The sequence below is a fragment of the Pseudonaja textilis genome, chromosome 5 (assembly GCF_049901715.1).
Source record: "Pseudonaja textilis isolate UNSWEBS1 chromosome 5, rPseTex1.2, whole genome shotgun sequence".
NCBI lineage: Eukaryota > Metazoa > Chordata > Lepidosauria > Squamata > Elapidae > Pseudonaja > Pseudonaja textilis.
Window position 1 is genome coordinate 16,289,898 of NC_141994.1, and position 15,592 is coordinate 16,305,489.

Genomic DNA, 15,592 nt, shown 5'->3' on the forward strand with positions numbered 1-15,592 from the left:
GAGAAGCTAAATGGTTCTGTTGTTCTAGGAAGAAATCGAGTTCTAGATGGGATCAGGCTGCAATAGAGGCTTTGGTTTGGCATTTTTTTTCCTTTTTTTTTTGAGTTTTTGTTTTTCCAGAAATAATTTATTAACTTCAGATATCATACAAGACAGGCAATCAGGAACCATCACCAGAAAGCAGGAATAAAATGAAAACAAAACAAAAAAAAATGAACAAAAATCTAAGAGAAAACTCTACTCAGAAAGTGGAGAAGGAGGTGTAAAAAAAATGCACACACAAGCAGCAATATGCGACTTACATCGGAACAAATAGTGTAACATGACATCATATTATATAGCAACATTGCGAAAATGGAAGGAGAAAGTATAGTTTTCAGTGATTCAACAGTATGCCAAACCAAAAATCATTAAAAGATACAGGATAGAAATTTAAGCATGGTTTGTTTGTTCTCAGAACCTTCAATTATCAATACTCAGATCCCCAAGCCATCCACAACCTAAGATTGTTCTCTGCAGTTATGTGAATATTCCTATTAGGATGATTCTTAATTATTCAAAAGTACAACTATGGAGAATCCCCAAATATCCTGAACCTAGCATAGCAGTTACATTTTACTTAGAATCTTAATCTGTCCACTTTTTAAAATGGAATATATTCATTTCACCTAAGCTAATAGTTGTGAACTAACGCCAGGCTGAGATATTACCATGTTTGGGACCAAAACCTCTGCTTTACATAATCAAAGTTTGTTAAAGAAGGGTTGGTTACTTGGCTTCAGTAGTCTTTAACATACTGTATATATTAGCTTCATGGAATTAGACATTTTTTTAACAGATGACTATTTATTTTTCTATAGGTATAAGCTAACTTTGGTTAATGCATCCATATTTAAAGAAGAGAAAATTCTGTATAAATGGTATAGTATGCATTATCAGCTCTGGTTCATGAAAACGGAGCTTCTATTTTCTTCAATGTTTCACAGTAAAATTTAAGTAGGAATTATTATTGGACTTTCTGGCTTTTATATTCAGATTCCATTTAAAAATGAAATAAAAATGCCATCATCTGTTATCTATCAGAATTAGTTAAATATCAGACACTGTTAGATTGGAGAAAAATCTAGATGTGGATTTCAGTCAGAAATACGTAACTCACTCCTCAAAATCAGCTGGGATTTGGCCAGACGCTCATTTTTGTTTAAAGTGACAAATCCTTAATCAGCTAATGCATCGTTATAATTATATTTATTTGTTGGCTTACATGACATTCACAATCCAATCTTATCAAATAACGTTAAGATTGCTTAGCAAATCCTTTTCTACAACGGACATCACACAATTATAGAAAGGTACTTACCAATGCATGTTCGGCCGTCTGAATGCAATGCATATTTCTGATGACAACCGCACACAGGGCCACTATCTGTGTCATCACACGTGTGTTGGCAGCCTCCATTTCCATAGTTACAGGTTACTAGTTATTTCCCCAAAAATATGTATATACATATATATGAATAAAGCAACAATAAAGCCAATTAGTTCTTTCTGTGTTCCAGACACATACAATGATTTACAACTTAGAAAGGCAATGCACATGACATTGATTGATAAATGTCTCCCCAAATTTCCCTGCTAAAGAGCAACAGTTTTAAAAAGTTATTAGTCCCAATGAAATGTCACTAAAAGTAAAGTCATTAAAGAATGTACTTCCATTCCTTTTTTATGAGGGGCTTCCACCTGTTCCAAACACTATTTACAGTGTACACTCCTTTGAGGCACAGTCCACAAGGCTGTAAGTAGATGATATAGTTGTTTGCTTTTGTTAAAACACAGACTATATATTTTATTGATATGAAGAAAGGGTCTTGAACAAAAATGGCTTTATACAGTAAGAAAAGTAAGTGAATGCCATGAGATTGGGGTGGTACAGAAGTTTTGCAAATAAATAAACGGCTCTTAACACCATGTTTTTAACTAGACTCACTGATTGCCTCACCTAAGTAATAATTTAAGTAAAGAAGTATTGCACTAAAATAAATGCTAAATAAGAAAGTAATGAACTAAGACATGCACGAAATGCCCAAAATAACTTTCTTCCAATATGTAAGTAGCAAGAAGAAAGTAGAGGAAACTAATGGCACTAATGGCAGAAGATGACAAGGAGGTGACAGGCAACAAGGAGAAAGCAGAACTGTTCATGCCTTCTTTGCATCTGTCTTTACACAAAAGAGAAAAAAAATCTCAACCTGTCAAAAGCACCACTGTGGACAGAACAGTAAAGTTGACCCAAATAGAGGCGGAATTGATAACAGAACACCAATCCGCTTTGGAACAATTCAAATATCTGGGACCGGATGATTATATTCCAGGACATTGAAGGAGTGGATGTCAGGATTCCAGCAGTGGCCCTAATTAAATCATGAGATTCAAGCCAAGCTTCAAAAACTCCAGAGGATTTATTATGAGCTAACATGTCAGTATGACCTGTGTGTAGCCGATTCTGAGTAATTCACTGTCACCCTTGATCCTGGTTTTCCCCCACCCCTCTGGGTGTATTATAATTCATATTCTCCAATGAAACATGTCCATAGCCAATCATGTTCTCCAATTAGAGATTTGCGCAGCAGAAACTCCAGTCGCTTAGTTATAATCTTTGCAAGATGTGAATGGAATGCACTTTCGATTCCAAACTGCTGTACTGTTCTTTCAAACTCCTTCCCCCCCCCCACCCCACTTTTCTGTTGGCAACTATAAAACGGGCATAGAAATGTTTTATGAGTCGACAGCTGACAGATGGGATGTCAGAACCACCAAATGAAATTTCTCAGAGCTCCCACGGCATGAGAAGACTGGAAAAGAGCTGATGTGATTCCAATCTTCAGGAAAGATAAAAAAAGAGGACGCAGGAAACTACAGACCTATCAGTTCAATCTCAATACCTGGAAAGCTAATCATCCATCTTATCTCTTGTCTTCCGCTTCTCCTGCTTCCCTTATCTTTAGAACTATAAGCATAGGGGTTTTGTGCTGTCCATTATCTACTCATAGTATATGCCCCAAATTCATATATTTCTGTTGTCACAGAAATATACTTCATGATCATGTATGGATTCCTGGACTGATAAAAATTAAAAGGCTGTAATGTAAACAGCCAGCTCAAACTTAGCCATCCTGAATGAAAAGACTCTCCCTCATCAGATTATAAGAAAACAGGAAAAGATAACGAAGCAGAGGATTTGTGAACATTTATAAATAAACAAGGCAATTATCGTTTATGAAGATATTGAAGAATATTGAACTAAGACAAAAAAAAATCAGGGTTTCCCACTGCTTACTTCCCTCCATGTAGATGTAGTTCCATTAATGACTACACATTGAGTATGGTTTGTAAGCCTGTTACAAATCCATCTGATGATGCTGCTGTCTATCCTACATTTTTCTAGCTTACCAAAAAGTAAGTTGTTGTCTACTTTGTTAAATGCCTTACTGAATTCCATGTATATCATATCCACTGCTGGTCGATTAATTTGGTCACTGTATCAAATAATGAAATACTATTTGTTTGGCATTATCTCTTTTTGACAAACCCATGTTGGCTTTGCAGATCTTTTGCTTGATTATCTTTTCCAAGATCTTTCCAGATATTGATGTCAGTCTGATTGGTCTGGAATTGCCTGCATTACAAGAAATTTCCTGGATTGCTGGAAATTTCCCTTTTTTGAATATGTGAACCACATCAGCTCTTTCCCAGTCTTCTGGCAGTTCCCTAGTGCTCTAGGATCTTTGAAAGATACGGTTTAATAGCTCCAAGATCATGTCTGGCAGCTCCTTCAGAACTTCTGGATATAATCCATCAGATCCTGGTGATTTGAACTAGTCTAGGGTAGACAGGAGTTGTCTTACCATTTTCTTGCCTGTTTTAAGTTGAATTCCTAGACTGTCTGTTTTCGGTAGGCTTTTTTCTTTTTGTATGAAGACAGATGCAAAGAAAGAATTAAGCAGCTCTGCTTTTTTCCTGCTGCCTGTCACTTCCTTGCCATTTTCTTCCATTAGTGGACTAATTATTTCTTTGACTTTATTTTTTTACTCAAAAATGTCCAGTTTTTTAATACTTAATTTCAAGGGGAATTAAACCTCTGCTAGCCATATCATCCCTAAGTGTAAAATATATACCCATTTTTTTTGTAAAACATATTAGCTTTCAATTAATATTCTTTTAAAATCTATTCATAAACTATATGCTATGCATATTTGCATATAAATTCTATTTTGCTATGTGTGCAGCAAAACTTACTTTGGATCATCTTACAGGCATTTTATTCCTAGTTTCCATATTTTGTTCTAAAGCAGCCTCCCAGAAGTCCATAAATCAACCCTTATTCCCTTGCCCCTACATCACCAAACAGGGGAAAAAAATGATCTTGACCCTTCCCTTTTTTGGAAATTTGTCTGATGAATGAACTGTTAAGGGAAAGCAGAACTGATTCTATCACTATAAAGTACTTTCTGATGCCACTAAGTTAATTTTTCTCCCTCAGTGGCAATTTCTACCCTAGTAGTTTATAGTATGTTCTAGAGTTATCCAACTGTTCTTCTGTCAAAATAAAACCATTCTGATGAAACTATGAAGTTGGTGTGAGCAAGGAAACTATTGATATGTATCAAGCTGCTCTGCATTATTTTGTTCCTGGCTTTTCTATTTTCAAATGTGTTGCAGCTAACTCTTGTTTTTCCCAATTCCCAAACTTCTGCTTGCTTGCTTTAAAAAAAAAAGAACATGGTGTACAATTGTTTGGCAGACTGGACAGTTTTAACATTCAATTTAATTTAATGCCTGCTTGCTTTACTCCCATTTTCTGAGCCCACTTGTGATTCTTCACACTCCTGTTCACATTCATCAATAAAGCAAGCAAGCTAGCAATGCTTCAGCTGTTTCTTTGTTTTCTCTTTACATATTTCTCTCTATATATTAATGATAAATCTTGTCATTTAAGATTCCCTTCATTCTTACAAGACTACAAAAAAAAAATTAGTGGTATGCTGCCAGTCACATCACGGACTGTTTCTTTGTGTGTGTGTGTGTGTGTGTGTGTGTGTGTGTGCATGTGTGTGTGCGTGTACATGGGCACATCAGAGGTGGTATTCAGGCAGGTCCTGACCAGTTCTGGAGAAACGGTAGTGGAAATTTTGAGTAGTTCGGAGAACCAGTAGTGGAAATTTTGAGTAGTTCAGAATACCACCTCTGACTGGCCCCGCCCCCATCTCTTCTCTGCCTCGTCTTCTTTTGTTGCCCTGCACAGGAGAACGGAACTGAAAAGCAGGTTAGTGGGGTAGGGACAGAATGGGGATTTTACAGTATCCTTCCCCTGGAGTGGGGTGGGAATGGAGATTTTATAGTATCCTTCCCCTGCCACACCCACCAAGCCACATTTACAGAACTGGTAGCAAACATTTTTTTTAAAATCCCACCACTGGTACACATGTACGTTAATATGTGGGTGTATGTGGGTGTCCTTTTAAATCAGTTTTTGTCTCTCGAAAGCTGCCTGGAGTAGTCCCTCCAAGTTTCTTGCCAAGTTGTTTGGGAAGTAGGTTAGCATTGCCTCCTTCCTAGGGCTATATAAGAGAGTGATAGGTCCAAGGCCACCCAGTTGGCCTCATGTCTAAAGCAAGATTAGAACTTGAGGACATCAAGTTCCTACCTTGATGCCTTGACCTCTGCACTACACTGGCTTTCACTATGGACTGTTGAACCCCAAAATTATTTCTTCTGCTTTAATCATCAGTCAAAATTCAACTTAAAATCTGAGAGCCAGTAAAACAACAGAATCATGTTCACTCATTGGGGGCCACATTGTGTTTTTGAGCAACTCAAGATCGTTGAAAAGTAGAAGGAACGTACGACGGAGTAAGGAATTAATTTTATAAACTGCCCAGAGACCCTTAGGTTAGATAGGCAGTGTACAAATTTTTAGAAATAAATATTATTGAATAATTATTCAATGATTAAGTTTCTACTAGTCTTAAACTAAGCATCTAACTGCCCATACATAATAATAACACAACAGATATAGCTGTGGTTGAAAAGATGAAAATACAGATAATTGATGTGGCATTGTCAGGTGCTAGTAGAATAGAACACAATACATTGGAAAAGACTACAAAATATCAAGATCTGAAAATCAAAATTGAAAGATTATGGCATAAACCAGCTGTGCTGGCCAAAATTCTGGTTGGCACTTAGAAAATCTCTGCATTGACAAAATTTCCATCTATTGGTTGCAAAGGGCCACACTGCTTGGATCGGAATATATATTAACTACACCAATACATTATGACATCCTAAGTTTTGGGGACGAACTTAATGCATATGAAGGCCAACACCGGCTAAAGCATTGGCACCTCTAACTCCTCATCATTGGGAACAGATAATGATTATTAAACTGGCTCAGGAGGCAGCAAATGCCACAGAGAAGATTAACTAGGGTTGGATATTCGAATTTTCAACTATCATTTTAGCTTCATAGAAATGGTTGGAAAATTAATCTGTTAAATCAGGGGTGTCAAACTTGCAGCCTGCAGGCTGGATGTGTCACATGCTGGCCACGCCCATGCCTGGTTTAGTGAAGGGAAAAAAATTGGGATACATCCCATGATGCCACTGTGAAACCGTGAGTTTGACACCCCTGTTCTAAACGATTCAATTTCTGTTGCTTCTTACAGGGAAAAAAAAAAACACTTCAGCAAAAAGCTCTAGTCAATAAAATCAAACTGTTTTCCAGATTTTAGATAAGAACAGCACTGTGGAAAATAAAGCACATTGGACATTTGAAATGTTGCATACGTCTACCTACATTTGCAATCCTTCTGGTTTTTGGCAAGTTCAAAGCCAGGCCTACATTCACAGGCAACTCCACCTTTGGGTGTCTCCCGGCAGATATGTTCACACCCATGATCTTTGTTCATGCAGTTCATACCCTCTGGGGAAAAAAAGAGAGAAAAGATGTTCTAAGAACAATCTGAACAATAATAAATTCTCAGCAGTCATAAGGATTTTCTGTCTCCTTTCATATAATATAGAAAATAGTACTCAGAATCTTTCTTGGCATCACTAACTATTTATATTCATTGAATGAATATTCATTACTATTATTGTTTACTATTATTGTGGTTATTCTTTTAATACACTCTTCCATTACCAAGATTAGGTTATACTGCATTTTAATATTTCAACATTTAAATGATAAGATTAAAAGTTTTTTAAAAAATCATCTGTGCTGTAACTTAATATGCCAGAACGTTCCTGAGAGCCAGTTTGGTGTTGTGATTAAGTGCTGACCTTGAAACCAGAAGGTTTGAGTTCTCACCTTCCTTAAGCATAAAATCCAGGTGGGTGTTATTGGTCTAATAATTCAGCCCAACCCACCCTGCAGGATTTTTGTTGTGGGAAAAATAGGAGGCAGGAGCATTAGGTGTCATGTCCGGCTGGGCAGATCAGGGGAAAGATAGAACAAGGGAGAGGGAGTTCAGAGGAAGACCCAGGCCCACCCCCTCTTCATCCTGGGGCATACAGGGAGGAACAGAGAAGAGAGCAACGTTGGTTGCATGGCTTATGGGGGGAGGAAAGGGTCCTGATTCCCTTCATTAGGCACACGTGGGAATGAAAGTTTAAAAGAACTGAATGCTGACTACGGCAACTGCTAGAAGCAATCGTGACTTTATCCTGTGTTGTCTTTGCTTATCTGTGTTCCTGGTTATCTTCCCAACTGTGTGAATTTTGCCATGCCTTTATGTCTGGAATTCTTGCTCCTAATTACCTCAGTTTGGCTTGAGCTGCAGTTTTTGTTGACGATGTTTTGGACTTGATTCCCTGCAGTTAAAGGCTGTTCCTGGGAGAGCTTTTCTCCAGCCAGAAGGTAACCTGGACATTGGGGGCTAAGTCGGAGCTATTAAAGGGACTCTTATTGATTATCTGACTGGGTTGCCTTTGTGCCATGCCCCGAGTCATTACATTAGGTATGTTTGCTATCTTCAGTTTTATATAAAATATTTGACCCCCAGTGAGGCATTACCTTGGTGTGATTGTGGGGATTGTGTGCTCTGAGGAAGATGAGAACTATGTCAGTAGTACAACCATACTGGACAGGTCCCATTAGAAGTCAAAGAGTGTCACTCCCATAAAAATATAGTAAGATGTAAATTACAGAAACTCATACTGCGATTGTCAAAAAATCTTTTTGCTCTCTGATTCTGACCAAGATCTGCTGCATTCCATCCCCCATGTGTGTGTGTGTGTGTGTGTGTGTTGTCGTTGTTTGTTTACTGTAGACACTAACATTTATTGAATCTGTACCCTTATCTTTGCAAAGTACTGCATATTATTACAGAGTCCATGAAAACTGTAAAAAGACGGACTTTTAACTATCAGACTGATACCAAAGAGCGTACATTTTTAAAAACAAAAATGACAAAAGTCCCATCATGAATGCAACATTTTTAAAGTTTTTTCTTGTCCTGCTATGCAGTCTTTGCTAGCCAGCTAATTATAAAACCTGGTTTTGATCTCACAAAGCTATTTAGCACCTCTACTTGAATTTGTTTTTACAGGTCTCTGTGTGCGTGTGTGCGCGCGTGTGTGTGTGTGCTAACTTACAGAAGTGATGAGGTCATAGGTCAAGTTAAAGGTGACAAAATTGTGAATTAAGAAATAGCCTGGATGCACAACCCTGGGGGCGGGGGAGGGGGAGAGGAGGAGAGAGAGGGAGCTTGTGAAGGCTGAAAAATATTTGCTACCCCAGTGACCTAGGACAAAGTTACTTCTTCTTCGTAATTTTAGAAACACATTAAAAAACGATGTATAGGGCGATCACCTCACCAAATACTTGGTGGGGAACAACCCAGAATGACAACCTCCACTGTGTGTTATATCCATTTCCAAAGAATTTGCAAAGAACTATTCTAGGCTCTTTCTCCTTTAGTAATGTTGAGAAAAGGTATCCCAATGTTATCTGATAACAACTTACAAGCAGAAAAAGGTAAGTTCTTTGAATGATTATATATTACCAAATAAAGTCTATGATGGAAAATTCGATCATCACTGAAAAATTATTTGTAATGATTGCTAAGAAAATTTCCGTGGCAGAGGTTCCTTCTTTTGGGTGTAAACTTTTAGCATGTAGGAATTCTAGTTCCCTCTCTGGGCTCGCTGCAATCAGAATGCCAATCTTGACTAGTATTTGGCCTGCTCAGAGTCTCATCCATTCCCCTAGGAATATCTAGGGCAGGAGTGTCAAACTCGTGTCGTCACAGTGGCATCATGTGACATATTGTAACTTTTTTTTCCCCTTCACCACACTGGGTGTGGCCAGTCTGTGACGCATCCAGCCCATGGGCAGTGAGTTTGACAGCCTTGATCTAGGGGAATATCTAAGATGCTAGACTATCTTAGTGTTCTTCAATTCATACATCCACATACTGCCGGCAAACTAACCTAGTATTTAGTATTTATTTGATTTGTCAATTGCTTACAAGATAATAGGTATAAGTAAAAACATAGTTATGAATACATGGATACATATAAGAAAAAAAAAAACAATAGGACAGGGACAGTAGGCACGATTGGTGCACTTATGCACTCTCCCTACAGGCCTTTTAGGAAGAGTGTGAGGTCTATAGCAGACAGTCTAAGGTTAAAGTTTTTGGGGTTTGGGGAAGAAACCACAGAGCCAGGTAGAGTATTCCAAACATTGACCACTCTGTTGCTGAAGTCGTATTTCCTGAAGTCAAGTTTGGTGTGGTTAACCTTGAGTTTGTATCTATTGTGGGCTTTACATTGTTATGATTGAAGCTGAAGTATTCATTTGCAGGTAGGACATTGCAATGTATGATTTTGTATACTATATTTAGATCGGACCAGTGGTGGCGTAGTTCTAGGTTTTCTAGGTCTAGAGTTTCAAGTCTGGTGGCATAAGGTATTCTGCAATGAAGAGAGGAGCGGAGGACTCTTCTTGTGAAATATTTCTGGTCTTTTTCACTTGTGTTAATATCAGATACATGATATGGATTCCAGACTGATGAGTTGTATTCAAGTATAGGTCTAGCAAATGTTTTGTATGCTCTAGTTAGTAGTGTGATAGAGAAGAAGCTACATAGGATTAGGTTAACAACTCTTAATGCCTTTTTGGCGATGTAGTTACAGTGGCCTCTAGCACTTAGATCATTTGAGATGAGTACTCCAAGGTCCTTGACAAAGTGTGGATCCTCAACAAGGTCTTGACTATTTAGCTTGTACTTTGTTTTCTGATTTTTTTCTGCCAATATGTAAGACAAAGCATTTATTTGTTGAGATTTGAAGTTGCCATTTGATTGACCATTCTGATACACAGACAAAGTATTTTTGGAGGGTAGTAGTATTGTCTGTGGTGTTGAATAGCTTGATCTTTGTTATTTTCCAATCATTATTTATTTATTTATTTATTTTTATTTATCAAACATTTACAAGGTAACAAGTACAGGTATGAACATAAACATGAACAGAGGAAGTAAATACAAATAAATGGGAACAGTAAGACAGGAACGGTAGGCATGCTGGTGCGCTTATGCACGCCCCCTTAGGAATGGGGTGAGGTCCAAGGTAGACAGTTTGAGGTTGAAGCTGTGAGGGGTTGAGGCTGTAACAAGGAAGTTGGGTAGGCGTTGACCACTCTGTTGCTGAAGTTGTATTTTCTGCAATTGAGTTTGGAGCAGTTTACCTGAAGTTTGTATCGGTTGTTTGCCCATGTATTGTTGTGATTGAAGCTGAAGAAGTCATTGACGAGCAAGATGTTATTGCAGACAATTTGTATGGTACAATGCTTAGATTGGACCACAGGCAGCACAGTTCAAGATTGTCCAAGCCCAAAATTTCAAGCCTGGAGGCATAGGAAATACTATTGTGTGTAAAGGAGTAGAGTACTCTTCTCAAGAAATACCTTTGAACCTGCTCAATAATATTTGAAATTTGACTCTGAAAAGTAGCAACCCATTAAATAATTGATTCTAGCCAAAAGGGATGAAGTTTTAGGGCTATCACTTGCTCCAATACCTTCCCTAATCAAGATTAGTGACTCTTCGATAATTAGGCAAAATATTGAGGTGACAGCACCTGAGTGATCTCATCCTGTTTGTTGATTCAGGGGACTTCCTTGGTTTATCAAGGAATTCTGGGAGACAAAGCAACTAAGAGATGCCTAAAGCAGTATTGCTTTATTTCTGCCATTCCTTGGCAGAAGACAAGGAATGAATCAAAACGAGCTTAGTTGTGTGCTTACACTGTGGTGTCAAGAGAAGTGAAAAGGCAATATCTGTTGGTTCTTCCCGCATCTGCAGATTGCCATTCCAAAATTCTATTTAATGGGACCTGGATCCTACCAGGAGATGAGAAATCAAACATTGAGGAATTGTGAGGAATTTGCTGAACATTTGGAGGACACAGTCACTCAGAATTATTCAAGGCTGAATACTATTTGAACAAGTCTTGCGGAGAGATTCCCGTATGGAAATTTCCAGAACAAAGATTCTCATGTGCTATTTCTAATAGCTTTTTGGTATTGGGGATCACAATCTGTTCTACCTGATCCTTAGTATAGAGCTGATTTTGACAATAAAGACTATCTTATCTTATCTGGATCGCTGCAAGGTAGATTTTATATCGTCTATAGTTTTCTGTGTCTGATTTTTTCCCCCTTTTTTGAAAGGGAAAAAAAACCACCCTGATAGTTCCCTAGTGCATCAGGATTTTTGAAAGATATGGTACAATGATTTTGACATAACTTCTGCCAGCTCCTTCAGAACTCTGGGATGTACTCTGTCAGGTCCCAGTGATTTGTATTGGTCAAGATCAGACAGAGCTTGCCATTTTTTTTTGCTTATTTTAATTTTTATTTCTAGTCTGTCTTTTACAGTTATGTTTTTGGTAGGTTGAGCTATAGTTTCTTTTTGCTTGAAGACTGGTGCAAAGAATAGGTTAACAGCTCTGTTTTCTCTCTATTGCCTGTTACTTCCTTGCCATCTTCGGTCTTTAGTGGACTGACTCTTTCCTTGACCTTTTTTCTTGTGATTTATATATTAAAAGAAACTTTTTAAAAAAATTGTCTTTGACTTTTGTTGTAAGTCTTACTTCATTCTGAGCCTTAGTTTTCCTGACTTCATCTTTGCAAGTTTGGGCGATTTGTTGGTATTTTATCTTAGTTATGTGTCCCTTTTTCCATTTTTTTGTACTAACCTTTTTTGTCTTTCAGTTTATCAGAGAGATCTTTGTGCAACCAAGCTGGTTTTTTCTTTGATTTCTTGTTCTTGTTCTTTTTCATAGAAAAAGACAAAGTTGGATTGGGCTTTTATAATAATATTTTTCAGATTGCACGTGCTTCTCAAGTTATTTTACCCTTTATGATTTTCATCCCTGGAATTTTTCTTAGGCTTTCTCTGAATTTGTTAAAATCAGCTCTTTTAAAGTTTAAAACACAGGTTGAATTATATTCTGTTGCTTGTGTTTGCATAAAATTGATTTTCCACAATTGGCACACAATGTGTTAAACCCTGAATTTCTAGGCTGGGAGTGACAAAGCATGTTTCTCTCATTATCTGAGGATGGGCAGAATAAAGAAATTCATAGCAGAAGAACTCAAGAGTTCCCCAACTGGTCAGCCTAGAGCAGGGGTATCCAACCTTGGCAACTTTAAGACTTGTGGACTTCAACTTCCAGCTTTGCTGGCTGAGGAATTCTGGGAGTTGAAGTCCACAAGTCTTAAAGTTGCCAAGGTTGGACACCCCTGGCCTAGAGTATTTCAATCTAGCAAAAGTAAATTTACTGGAGACTCCTTGTAAGGACTGCTTGAGAGGTTTTAAATTATCCTTTCTTCCGATTTGTGAAAAAAATAGAGAAATCCCTGCTTTGTTTAGTGATGAGTCTACCTGATCAGAAAATGGCTTATAAGAAGACTTACAGCATCTATTATCTTGTCCACTCAGGGCTAGGACAATTTTCCTTAACCATGCCAATCTAATGAGTTATTTGGCAAATACACATTATTTATTGCTATAGGACTATTTAATTAAGAAAAAAGATTCACTGATCAGAGAATTTTTGGTCAGTGCCAATATATAATGAATGCTGACTTTATTGCTACAACTTATGATTACTTTGAGCTGATGCTGAAAACATAGCATGTGCCACATGATCAGGGCTGGGATTCTACCGGTTTGGACGAACCGGATGTTAAAGTTACATCTGGTTCACCGAACTGGTATTTCAATCGATCGGCTGGCCCTGCCCACCCCTCCCGGAGTCACCAAGTGGCCCATTTTCAACGGAGATAAGTGCAGGGTCCGCATGGAGGCTCTGGGAGGATGAAAAATGGGCCTTCCAGAAATCTGGAAACAGGCCTGTTTCCAGCTTCTGGTGGGCCTCCAGAGCCCGGGGAAGGCTGTTTTCACCCTCTCAGAGGCCCAGGGGGAGGTCTCCGGACCCTTGGGAGGGCAAAAATAGCCTCCCCTGGCTCTGGAGGCCTACCAGAAGCCAGAAACAGGAAGTCCCAGTAGGCCATGCGCACCATGGCCACGCCCACCCAGCAACCGGGCAGCGAATCGGTTGCTGGGATTTTTGAATCCCACCTCTGCACATAATATTTCCCCACTTCCACTTCTGTGTAGGCTATAAACTGAAAATCACTTCATATGATGTTTCCTTCAGTGTTACCATGGAGAAGGTGACTGAAGGCTGTCCGATTATTTCTATTCTTTTACATTCTATTTTACAGAATTATAGAGGTAGTCCTTGACTTACAACTGCAATTGAGCCAAAACGTTCCTTGCTAAGCAAGGCAGTTGTTAAGTGAGTTTTATGACCCACTTTATGACCTTTCTTGCCACAGCGGTTAAGTGAATCACTGCAATCCTTAGGTGAACCATTTGATCATTTAGCAAATATGGCTTCCCCCATTGACTTTGCTTATCAGGAACCTGCTAAGAAGTTTACAAATGGTGATCACATGACCCCGGCATAGTGCAACTATCATAAATACATACCAGTTGCCAAGTGTCCAAATTTTGATCAAGTGACTGTGGGGATGCTGCAATGGTCGCAAGTGTGAAAACCTGTCATAAGTCATTTTTTTCAGTACCACTGTAACTTTACTAAATGAATGGTTGGTAAGTCAAGATCTACCACTACTTCTCTGTTGTGGCCTGTTGGCTGCCGGCCCCTCCAGCAACCGAATCAGAGGAGGAGGAGGTGTGGAAGTCAGGGTCAGCATCAAGGCAACCTGAGATCACTGAGGGGGAAGAAAGAATGGAGCTGGCAGAGATAGACACATCCGTCAGCCCTCAGATGGAGAGTCAACAGCCCCCAGGTCTGGAGGTGGCTGATGAGGAAGAGGAGGAACAGCTGGGTCCAGTGCCTGATGTGCGGATGCACAGAAGGCAGAGGAGAGGACAGCAGTGGAAATCTGTGGGCCGATCCTGGGGAAGGAAGAGCCACCGCTGCTAGGAAAGCCCCGCGCTAAGCTCTGGGGATAAAAGGCAGGGGGCGGAGAGGAATAGATGTGGCAGACAACTATTCATCTTCCGGCTGGCGGGACTTGTTAGCCTGCGTTGAGAGAGAAACTTTTTGCCGCGGCTGCCAGCACGTCTAACAAAGGAATCTTTGAGTAAACTTCAGAGGGTTTGTCGTGTTTGGGGAGCTGTGTCAGAAGACTCTCTTTTGATGGAATCTCCAGATGAAACAAGGCAAGAATATTCTACAGTCCTGTGAAATCAGGATAACTTCGTCCCATAAGAGTGAAGATGGTAACCAAATATAAGAAATCTAAACTTTGCATACTGGCAGGTTTTTGAAAGCTTCAAATAGGCTGGTATTCTCTAAGAAAGTGTTTATTTCATCATAAAAATGAACCATTTTTATTATATACCGAAGGCCAACCTATAGTCTTGCTTCGTGACTTAGTATTCTAAACAGGAAGATTATAATTTTAATAACATGTAATCAGAGAAGGGAAAAGGAAGATCATTACCTCAATTTGAGTGAAGTGCCGTTACCTAAGGGTTTAAATTAAGATTTGAGGGATTTATAGTGGCATGAAAAACAGCCTTTGTGGTTCAGGCAAATACTATGCAGGCCATCACACACATAGTTGGACTTTAAACATTTTAATAAATAGCATTAAAGGTTTCTTTTTAAATTAGAAAGAGCCACTGAATAAACAAAAAAACTAGTTCCTCAAACAAAACAAAGAAACTGGAGAGGATAATTATAGGTGTTATTAGATCATTACTGCCTACTAAATTTTCCAGTTCCAGACTTTGGTTTAGTACAAATATCTAGCTCTGAATGTCCCACAATGCTTCCTTGGAAAATGTTTACTTGTTATTCTTACTGTTGGAAAATATTTTCTGCAAAAGTCAGCGTAAGTTATTTCGTTCATCCAGTTCTGTTTCCCGAAATTCTAAAAATTATCTTGTCTGTCTCTTTCCAGAAGATTGAGAGCCATCTGCTAGGCCAGTGGCGGCTAACCTTTTTGGGCTCCTGTTCCAAAATTCGTGCGCATGCTGGCGCT

The 15,592-nt window shown here is 38.8% G+C and overlaps 1 protein-coding gene across 5 annotated transcripts in view; it reads right to left on the reverse strand.

The window, feature by feature from the left end:
• The window catches only part of SCUBE1 (signal peptide, CUB domain and EGF like domain containing 1), a 200,665-nt gene that overhangs the window by 92,219 nt on the left and 92,854 nt on the right, over nt 1-15,592 (reverse strand). For all 5 annotated transcript variants that reach the window (XR_015743772.1, XR_015743771.1, XM_026702705.2 and 2 more), the window contains 2 exons: nt 6,857-6,982; nt 1,361-1,477 (listed from right to left, as the gene is read on the reverse strand). Coding sequence is in view for 3 of the 5 variants with exons in the window: in XM_026702705.2 (XP_026558490.1) it covers nt 1,361-1,477; nt 6,857-6,982 (243 nt within the window). In the remaining 2 variants the exon portion in view is untranslated. The remainder of the gene's footprint in view (nt 1-1,360; nt 1,478-6,856; nt 6,983-15,592) is intronic.